The sequence below is a fragment of the Pogona vitticeps genome, chromosome 5, assembly GCF_051106095.1.
Source record: "Pogona vitticeps strain Pit_001003342236 chromosome 5, PviZW2.1, whole genome shotgun sequence".
NCBI classification, from domain to species: domain Eukaryota; kingdom Metazoa; phylum Chordata; class Lepidosauria; order Squamata; family Agamidae; genus Pogona; species Pogona vitticeps.
The window spans coordinates 11,648,884-11,660,000 of record NC_135787.1 but is presented as its reverse complement, the minus strand read 5'-3'; the positions used below and the strand labels follow the sequence as shown (position 1 = coordinate 11,660,000).

At 42.5% G+C, this 11,117-nt stretch overlaps 1 protein-coding gene across 4 annotated transcripts in view; it reads left to right on the top strand.

Annotated features, from left to right (window-relative positions):
* The window catches only part of RASGEF1B (RasGEF domain family member 1B), a 228,488-nt gene extending 219,571 nt beyond the window's left edge, over positions 1-8,917 (top strand). For all 4 annotated transcript variants that reach the window (XM_020803180.3, XM_020803181.3, XM_020803182.3 and 1 more), the window contains 4 exons: positions 1,184-1,279; positions 2,537-2,660; positions 4,912-4,984; positions 7,386-8,917. In XM_020803180.3, the coding sequence (XP_020658839.1) occupies positions 1,184-1,279; positions 2,537-2,660; positions 4,912-4,984; positions 7,386-7,410 (318 nt within the window). In that variant the 3' untranslated portion in view covers positions 7,411-8,917. The remainder of the gene's footprint in view (positions 1-1,183; positions 1,280-2,536; positions 2,661-4,911; positions 4,985-7,385) is intronic.
* The last annotated feature ends 2,200 nt before the right edge of the window (positions 8,918-11,117 follow it).

Below are 11,117 nucleotides of genomic sequence, written 5' to 3'. Positions count from 1 at the left end.
CAGATCTTCTGCCCCACCCCACATGCACTCCCGCACACACCCACACAGCCCCTTTGCGCATGCGCATGAGTGCATGTGCCACCTGTGAGCATCCCCTGCCCCTTCATGCATGTGTGAGAGAGAGCCCCCACCCCTTCATGCATGTGCATGCCGTGCAAGTGCCCCTGGCCCTTCACACATGCGCGTGAGTGCCCGCGTGTGTGAGCACTGCGCATGCGTGTGAGCGTGGGTGGTGCCCCTCCCCCCAACTGGTTTGTGGTGTCAAAAAAGTTGGAGACCACTGCTTTAGAGGACATTACCACTGCATTAACTTTTTTTTAAAAAATCAACATGTATATTGTTGTCTTTGGCTATTTACCTCTGTAGTCCCAGCCTCCTTAGAACCACAGCACTTGGGTTGCTGCCAAATTCGAAAAAGGTCCCTTCATCCCACTGAAATTGAGCATTCCTAGTTTCTAGCAAGGTTGCAGAATCAGGCGCCAAATCCTAGCAGGCTGCTCCTTAGCCCAATTTTTTTTTTCTGTCGTTGGTATTCAGCTAAAACTCTAAAAACTCATTTTTTAAACTTTGGTAGGGGAGAAAATTACATATATATTTAGGTCAAAATCCCCCTCTTTTTTTCCAAAAAGGGGCAAAAAAATTCAGGAAGGATCTTGGCGATCACTTTCCAGCAATGGGTGTCCTCCTGGCCATGGGACGGGGGCCAAATCAAAGTCAGCATAATTATTACCTGTCTAGATATTTTCACAAAAAAAATAAAAAAATAAATCAAAAGCATAGGTCAAACCTATGTAATTAGGAGTAAGGTGAAATGTAGCATGCACAGCATGTGGTTCATGCCAGTTCAACCAACGGCCACACAGCTGTTCCATTGTTTGGTACCCGGTCCCCTCCAGTGGGTGCCTACTTGGAGGCAATGCCTGAAGGAGGCACGACAGAGAAGCAGGATCATTGCCTTCAAGTGGGCACCCACCGGAGGGGACCGGGTGCACCCTATGAAGATCCCAGGGAAGGGGAAATGCCCTTCGACCCTCTGAATTCGCCCACGTCTTCTGCATTTACGATCTTTATTTTCCTGATTTTTTCAAAATTTTAATTGATTTGAAGATCCCATGCCCATCCTGCAACCACATTTCCATATGAGTGGCTGGGCTTAGAATCCTGTTTTCCTTTCCTCCTTTAGATCGTCATCCCTTTCTTCAGCCTGCTCATCAAGGACATTTACTTTCTCAACGAGGGCTGCGCCAACCGCCTGCCCAACGGCCACATCAATTTCGAAGTAAGTAGAGCATGCTCGCAACGTCCGGCTGGCTTGAACTGTCCGGCTCTGGTCATTGCAATGCAAGGAGAAAGGCTTGCCCATGGGGTCATGGCCCAGTCTCTTAACACTAGGGGCAAACAAGACAAAGAAACCTTGGGGCGCAGACCTTATTGCTTGGTGTCGCCTGTAATAGCCTGTCAGCGAGGCTGCATGTGTGGGCAGCACTGTTTTGGGAGAGAACTCTTGCCCTGGCTTGGGTTCGTGTGTGTGTGTGTGTGTGTGTGCGTGTGTGTGTGTGTGTTTGACTTCTAGTTTGTAATGTCTGAGTTTATGGGCCAAGAAGTGGGCAAGGTCAGAATTAGTGGTGTATAGATTTTTGATTTTCAACTCCAATGCCCAGAATCCCCTGCTTTCCTGTAGTCAGAATCTTTCTCTCCTTCACTCTTTCCCTCCTATGTTCTCTTACTTTTGTCTCAGTTTTCCTCCCTTCCTAATGACTGTATATGCCATTCACTTGATCCCAACATATTGTCAGCCTCATAGGATTTCCAAGGTATATGAGCTGCTAAAGGGGTGGTTTTACCAGGGCCGCCCTCCCGTGGGCTTCCACAGCTGAGCAGGGAGTTAAACCCAGGTTGCCTGAGTCCTTGCCCAGCACTACTACTGGTTCCATATTGAAAGGAATATGCTGGAGAAAGGTTCTGAGGACCAAATTTTGTATCGAAAAGCTGTTATTTTTTGCTGAGGCTATTTCCTTAGAGCGGCATGCTTGCTCAGTCACAATTGCAAGTAAAACCCAGTCTCAACTCTGTAGGATCAAAGTGAAACAAAACCTCCAAGGGGAGGGCCTGCCATAGTTGAGGTGCTACATCTGAGAAAGCACTTCCCCATGTTTCCACAAAACAAAGCGTTCTCATTAGTGGGACATGGAGGAGAGCCTCCTCAGTGGATCTTAGTGATCAGGCAGGTTTATAGAGAGAGAAGTGCTCCTTCAGAAACCTAGGTCCCAAGCCATTTGGGGCCTTATTAATCATCATTGACCGCTTGAACTCAAATGGGAAGCATATTGGCAGGCAGTGCAAAATACCTCAGAACCGGTATCATGTGGGTTCTGGAAAGTCTTCCTATTAGCAATTTAGCTGCTCCATACTATATTTATTGCAGCATCTGTTCACACTCTAGCCGCACATAGAGTGTGTTACAGTAGTCGTCTTGCTTGCCTTTGTTTTTGTTAAAATGCTTTCTCTTTCGTATCCTCCATTTTTTTAATTACAGAAATTTTGGGAACTGGCTAAACAAGTGAGTGAATTCATGACATGGAAACAAGTGGAGTGCCCTTTTGAGAGGGACCGGAAAATCCTTCAATACCTGGTCACTGTCCCAGTCTTCAGTGAGGATGGTAAGAGAGCCCCAAGCTCTGGCAGTCATACGTCATACTTTTAGAATCAAAATTTTATAGACCTGTGGGCTGGTTTAGAAGCACCTTCATCACAATCCACACATTTTCCTCTCCAGTACACCCTCTCACAAATGGAGAGAAGGACCCAGAGTTCGGCAGGCTGGCAGCTAAGCCAGCAATGAACAGTGCCAATTGGCTAGTGCCCATGACCTCTCTACGACACCAGTCCTGAGTAGACAGGGTTACATGTACCTGGTGTGCAGCTTTGCATGTACAAATCAATAAATGTGCAAGTGACACTTGAAAAGAGAAAAGCCACCGAAAGCACAGTGTGAAATACAGGATCTTCCCAGACTGAGACATCTATACAGATACGACAGGGAGAGAACTTCCTCAGTACAGTGGTGCCTCGCATAACGAGCACACTGTTTAACGACAAATCCGCATAGCGATATATTTTTTGGGATCACTAATGTGATCGCATTGCGATGTTTTAATAGCCTAAACATCGCATTGCGATGATCGGTAAGCGTTTCGCTTACCGATCTTTGCATTGCGATGTTTGTGGAACAGCTGATCGGCGGTTCCAAAATGGCCACTGGGTGCCCAAAATGGCTGACGCAACCATTTTCGCGCGATTTCCTCGCTTACCGAGGCGGCGCTATGGAGGATCTTCACATAACGGTGAGTTTTCGCCCCATAGGAACGCATTAACTGAAGTTCAATGCATTTCTATGGGATTTTCCCCCCGCATTGCAATGTTTCTGGATAGCGAAGATTAATCCGGAACAGATTAACGTTGCTATGCGGGGCACCACTGTACTTATCATTCAGACTGTGCATCTCTCTGATGAGTTACATTGTTTTGCACTGTTCCTTTGTGTGATGTAAGTGGCACTGAATGCTTCTTTTGAGATAGAAAGCGCAGGATATAAATGAGAATAAAAATCAGAGGCTAACCAGATGTTTGACTTGCTAGAATGCTTATCCAGAACACAAGGGTTGAGCTGGTCTCTCTGCTTGAATGTGGAGAAATCATTATGTCATTTACAGACTATTTCTTACTCATAATAGCTCCCAAGGTGGTCAACAATTCACCCCTAAAACAGGGCCAGTTTTAAAATAACTGGTGCTCGGGAACGTTTTATCTAGGCATTACATTTCACCTGAGAGTTCTTGGCTGCCATGAAGGTCCCATCTGAAATGTTAATATAGGATATAAATGTTTTAATACTGGGGGTGGGTGGGATAGATATATTAGTCACAGCAAAAAGAAAAAAAATGTCTTCTAGGCCCTTAATGACAATTGGGTTTCATCTGACGTGTTTTTTTTCTGGCGGCCTTCTGTTTGCATCTGATGAATTGTGCAGCCTTCCACAACAGAGCTTGGAAATAACTGATCAAACGTAATTATTTATATCGAAATAATCACCCCCTTCTTCTAGTGAGTCTGAACAAATTAATTTGTTAGTTAAGGGCACCCACCAATGAAAGCTTTTATATCAAGTAAAAATCATGAGAGGCTGCAAGACTATTCAGTATTTAACCCCTTTAACTCAAAAATCCTTTGGTGTAAATGCTAACCAAACAGCAGGAAGCGAAAACCAAGACAATTGTGATTAAAGTCTGGGGTTGATCCAGCATGCTCTTTCTTCTGATGGAAGAGGTTTTTTCACTTGTGGAGGAATTCCACCACAAGTGAAAAAGTTCCCTTTAGAGCTTTCCTGTGCAGCTGCCAAAAACATCTCCCAACCTGGAGAGAGTCCAGAGTTCGGAGAGGTTTCCCCAAACACCCAGCATTGTTTTTTAGTTTCCGGAAGGGAAGGAGGATGAAAACGGCCTGCTCTCCTCTGTGGAAAGCATCCTATGAGAAATACCGTATTTTTCGCTCCATAAGACGCACCTTTCCATAAGACGCACCAATTTTTTAGGAGAAGAAAACAGGAAAATATAATCTGTTTTCTTCGCTCCATAAGACGCACAGACTTTCCACCCCCGTTTTGTGGGGGAAAAGTGCGTCTTATGGTGCGAAAAATACGGGTATATCTGCTTATGGGAAATTCCAACATTTTGTGTCTGTCTTTGCTCTCTGAATATTTTGCAAGCTTCTAAGGGGATTAGGTTTTTCCACCCTCAAGGTCTGATTCCTGTACACTCTGATGCACATCAGATTACTCTCCCTATGACGAGGAAGGTCATGCCGGTCCTCTGGAGTGAGTTCATGGTTAACACTTGGTTTCTTTGATTGCAGCACTTTATTTGGCTTCCTACGAGAGCGAAGGCCCTGAAAACCACATTGAAAAGGACAGATGGAAGATGCTGAGGTCAGTGTTAGAGGACGTTCCTATCAGTAAATCAGCACACTGCAGACTCTCTGGCATGAGATGCATCAATGCATGCCTCAATAAATGAACACACAATGTGAATAGTAAAAAGAAATCGTCATGACTTCTGGGCTTTTCAGAAGAATTATTACAAGATGCTTCATCTTTCTTTTCTCTCTCTCTCTCTCTCTCGCCAACCGTTTTCAAAGTCTTAGGAATCTTAGTCTTTCTTATCAATATCTAAGTGCATATTTTTGTCGTGCCAGGTTGGATAGATAGCTCAGTGTTATAAGTGGGTGGGAGTATGAATCCCTAATGAAGGCATGGCCTCACTGGCAAAAAATGAGGGAAATGTCACAGGATTAGATGAGGTGATTTTTTTTCTCCCAATGATCACATGACATAAAAGCAAATGTGAATCAGCCCGGAGTCTCTCCCCCATCCCCATTTGTAACGTTTGCCTCTACAGTGGACCCTCTACTTAAGGAAATAATCCGTATTGGAATGGTGGCTGCAAGTCGAATAGTCTGTAGGTCGAATCTCCATTGACCTACAATGCATTGAAAACCGATTAATCCCATAACCAGCAGTTTTTATTCTATTTTTGTTCCATTTTGGTTTTTTTCTGGTCTGTAAGTCGATTCTCCGGCTGCAAGTTGAATCTAAATTTTGCAGCCAGTGAAGTCTGTAACTCGAAAAGTCTGTAAGTTGAGCTGTCTGTAAGTCGAGGGTCCACTGTATTGCAAGGACTTCTTCTTCTTCTTTTTTTTTTTACATCAGATCCGCCGCCTGAACTAATGCAAGTTCAGGTGATGTGATCACTTGAACCTATTCAGAATGATCCTTCACTCTCCATCATTTTTAAAATGGTTGGATTTGCAGATTCACAAAGGGGTGGGAGAAAGAAAGAAAGAGGGAGGGAGGGAGGGAGGGAGGGAAGGAAGGAAGGAAGGAAGGAAGGAAGGAAGGAAGGAAGGAAGGAAGGAAGGAAGGAAGGAAGGAAGGAAGGAAGGAAGGAAGGAAGGAAGGAAGGAAAGAGAGAGAGAGAGAGAGAGAGAGAGAGAAAGAAAGAAAGAAAGAAAGAAAGAAAGAAAAAGAAAGAAAGAAAGAAAAAGAAAGAGAGAAAGAAAGAAAGAAAGAAAGAGAGAAAGAGAGAAAGAAAGAAAGAAAGAAAGAAAGAAAGAAAGAAAGAAAGAAAGAAAGAAAGAAAGAAAGAAAGAAAGAAGACTTATTTTCTCTTGGGTTCCCCTACTGTAAAGCAGGAAGAGATTAAGTTCTCAGGATGTAAAAATTATATTGTGCACTTCATTCCAAATGAAAAGCCCGACACGTTTTGGCCTTTTAAGGCTTTCTTCAAGGGTGTGAATATTGCACTTTTGTTAGCTATATTTAAAGAGACTTTTTTTGTTTATTAGATCTGAGTCCAGCTCCTTTTGAATGAGTAAACTGGACTCAGACCTAATAAACAAATGGTGTTTCTAAATACAGCTAAATTAGGTTTTTAATTTGGAATAAAGTGCATACTATAATATTGACATTCTGGGACCATAGGCTCTTTTTGCCTTATAATTTTTGTGGATGTACCAGTTCCTCTTTGTTATTTGTCCTTGTGCCCCCCCCACCACACTTCCTCAAGAGAGATCGGGCACTTCTCTTTCAAAGAAAACCCACACCTACCTCATACCCACTGTGGTGTAGTGGGTAGAGTGATGGACTAGGACTCAAGGAGGCCTGGGTTCAAATCCCCGCTCAGCCATGGAAACCGATTGGGGGAGTAGAACTGGTAAAACCAATCCTCAAATTTCTCACTTACCTTGAAAGCCCGATTAGAGTCACTATAAGTCAGTTCCAATTTGATGGTACAGAACACACACAAACCTGAGGTAACTGGACACAGTTTTTCTCAGCCATGCTAAAAGAGAATTCTTGAAAAGGCTCCTCAGTGATTTTGCTTTTTCTTTAAACCGGGCACAGGAATACTGCCAGAGGCAGTGGGATTCTGGTTTTGATTTACAGAAACTGGAGGAAAAGCAGAGTGGGAGAGGCTGTTCGCAGCTGGTGGAGGTGGGGAAATAACTTTTCTGGATGACAGGTCCCCAAATCCCTCTGACAAACATGGGCAGCCATAAAGTAGATACGTTGGGTGCGAGATTCTGGGGTTTGTTGATGGAGCAGTAACTTTTCTAAGCTTTTTTCTGTGCATGTTTAAGAGAGAGGTGGAACATTTAGGTGGTGCTGTCAATCTGTGGCGTTTGCAAGGTCAAGAAGCTTTTGATGCTGGTTTCAAAAGGGCATGAAATGCCAGCTTTCTCCAGTGTATTTAGTTGAACAATTTGACTTCAGAAGTACTTTATTTGTGTTCTCATTTTCTCCTCCATTCTCTTTTTTCATTTCTCTTTAGGTCGACGCTACTGGGAAGGGTTTAATAAATGTCTAGCTTCCTGCCCATGCTGCTGGTTTTTTTATTTGACATGGATTCTTATTATTGATGGCCATGATTGAGGCCATTTATTTATTTTCCTTTCTCTTCTTCCCTGCCCCGCCCTTTAAATGAAGTGACATTTTAAGTTATGAGCACTGTGCAGCTGGTTAAGACATGTTAGGACTTTGTACAAAGGAAGAAGTGCAAGTTTACTCAAGAATAAACAGACAAGACTTCTTAACACCTGACAGATCATCAGATTAGACCACAGGTCTGTGACGAGTGATTGATCAAAGATCATAAGGAGGAAACTCATCTGAAGATCTGAATCTGCTTTGCATAATTTTGAAACACTTGGCCGAGGCTCTCCGCTACCAACACTTCTTATTTTCGCCCTGCTGTTCCTTTGATGTGTTAAAAACCTGCTGCTACTTGTGTACTTGAGTGCTGGATGCTAAAGTAAAATTTCTCTTCAACCATTGGCATTCCAACTTTGACTTTCCTATGTCAGCGAGGAGAAGAGAACCTACTCTACTGAAATTTCACTGAACAAATTTAGGAACTTCAGCTTTCTTCCTGAAGAAAGATGCTCATGATGGAGTGAAATGGGCTGCTATCTTTTTTTTTTTTTTGCCTATTTATCATGGGAAGGGGGTTAATTATTATTTTCTTCAGCAGTTTTTGTTTGTTTGTTTGGAGTTAGCTGCTGGCTGGCAAACTCTGATTGTATATTATTTGAAAATAAAATGTAATGAAGCTCAGTGCTGTGACAGGAAAAGCAGACACTAGAAGGATATGTAGCAAATGTAGCTAGACTGTAGAAAAGCTCTCTCTCCCCCCCCCCCACTTCTCCAAGTGTATAAGTTATGCTATCTTTGTTTCTGTTTAAGGGTGTGTCTGCACCACATACTTGAATCCAGTATGAAACTAGTTCAACTTCCAGACTTTCCCCAAAGGATATTGGGGATTTTTAAAGAGCTATCAAAGTGAAAACAGGTTCGAATATTTCTTCAGTTTCCAATGTAGACATTCCAAAACATCCATACTTCTTTGTGTGTCCTTTCACCATTCCCCATAATATTGGTTGAACAATTTGACTTCATTTTGTACTTGGTGGATCACAGCTCGGACTGAAGTTCAACATAACATAAATTTTGTTTTTAGAGATTATTTTTAAAAGCAGTATTTTGAGATTCTGGTTATATATGATCAAGCGAACTCCTATTTAAAAAGAGATTTCTCTTCAGCTATACTACAGCTGTGGTCGGAGGACATGCACTCCAGCTTCTGTCTTTTATTTCCAAAGTTTCTTTTTACAGGTCACTGTTACACATGAAGTCTGTAGTAGCTCCAGATGCTTAACCGCTGTAACTTATTTCCTTTGGGAAAATCTGGGAAATGAAAGACCCCCTTGAACATTAGGCAGCTAGTGACAAATCATATTCTAAGCAACGGGACTTGTATGTAATCAGTGTCACTGTTAAAAACTGAAAATAAATTTTGAAAATACAGACTTCTGTTTCCTGCCATACCTGATCTTTTGAAAAGAAGTACATGGTTTGTCTGTTCTTAAACTACTTCTCTAAGTAAGTAGGTACCTTGTTAAAGGAACTTGGCCTCAGTTCCTTACAAAATGTCCTTGAATGTAATTTATGATTTGTATTTATTAATTACACTTATATCCTGTTTTTCTTTTCTCCTGTTTGCTCAGGAAAATGCATGTGGGTCTTTTTCTCCTTACTTTATTCTTATAATAACCATGTGAGGTAGTTCAGGCTGAGTGAGAGAGTCTGGCTTAAGGTCACACAGCGAACGTCATGGTTAAGTGAGGACTAGAATCTAGTTTGCCAAGTCTTTTTGGCTGAAATACTGCTGGTTAGCATAGTAAGTCACAGCTAGAGTAGGCCTATTGAATTAACTGAACTTACGGAGCAGTTGACTCACCAAATTCCAGCTGATTTAGTAGGCCTACTGTAGTTGCAACTTACTACACTAGGCAACAGGATTTCAGCCAACATGTATCTACACCACACAGTTATATAGTACACTGGTTTTACTTTAACTGCCATTATTTGTCCTGTGGAATCCCAGTGAGGAAAAACTACAGAATGCAGGATTCCACAGGGTCAAACCTTGACAGTTAAGAGTGGAATCGCACTGCTCTGACTGTATAGGGTGGACACTGCAATTGTTGAGCACCGTGGTTTCTATACTGTACTGGCTTTGTTATGAAGGCCATTGTTTTTTTTCTTGTGATCACACAGTTGTATTTTCATAAGAGATATTGAAACCTTGTTTGCTTGATCTTCCCACATGAGGATGTGCTGGAGCAGAATTATGCCAAGGCGAGATAATTTGTGTTGCTCTGGACTATAGAAGAAGAAGGGGGGGGGGAATGTTTGCTTCTTGGCACAAACTAAACAAAATGGCACAGTTAATAGAACTAATGCTGCAAATGTAAAATGACTTTGCTGCATGGATTTCTAAGGATTAGAAATATCAGAAAAGGTTGCCTATATATTTAAGTAACCAACCAGTTGTTCATCGTTTGCTCTGTGTATATGCATGCATGCAAATGCATTCTGCTTCTCTAAAGGAAAGGGAATCAATTTTGCACAGAGTTTGCACAAATAAACTTCATGAGGTTTTTTTTACATGACACTCTTTGTGTTGCTCCTCTCTGGAAGTGAGGAAACTTGCCAGAGGTTGAACATTTCCCATCCAGGTCCCCCACCCATTCAAGATAAACAAATTCAATTGCAACAAACGAACTGAGCCAATCGATCCTTTATTCTTAATTTGCACAAGTGCCATGGTGACGAAACACATTTATGATTCCAAGGGCTGTTCCCCATTGCTTTGCAGGTGTAATAATCTGGAAGAGGATCAGCCCTGAGCAGCCTCTCACCAGCTTCTATTATCTTCTTCAAATGGATTAGCTTTGGATCTGCAACTTTCTAGCAGAGACACAGCAGCCGTTGTGATGCCACCATAAGCCCCACCTCTTAAAGAAGCAAGCATAAGCATTCAACCATCTAGTCATGCTTGTCTCACCAACACAACCATCTCTTACTCCAGATGTAAAAGAATGGATGAATGAAATGTTAATAGGCTCACACCCTTCCATCCTATTCTGGATGCCAGCTTGAAGCAGAACTAGTTGACCTAGGCGTGGTGTAGTGGATTCAGTGACAGACTGGGTCTTAGGAGACCTTGTTTCGAAGCCCTGCTTAGCCATGGAAAGTCATGGGCGTTGGGATGATACTGATAAAACTACGATTGTACACATATTTTTAGGGTTACTCGACATCAGATAAGGCTTGATGGCACATCACACACAAACACACACTTGACCTAGAGCAAGTTTGTAAGTTTCAGACAGCATAAAAAGGAATTTTGGGAGTCGTCCAAAATGTCTGTCAGATACCATGTTGTCTTGTGCTTCCTTAGATATAGAGGCACAGCAAGAGAAGACTCTGTTAAATCCCAAGAAGAGCAGATGTATGCTTATCTCCCTCTTTCTTCCTAAGAGCTCCAGTTCATAACTATGGTTCTTCCCTCTACCTCATTTTATCTTCACAATGACACTGTCCCATTGGCTATATAGTACATTGGTTCCAAACCTTGGATCTCTAGATGTTCTTGGACTCCAACCCCCAGAAATCCTGGCCAGCACAGCTCGTGGTGAAGGCTTCTGGGAGTTTTAGTCCA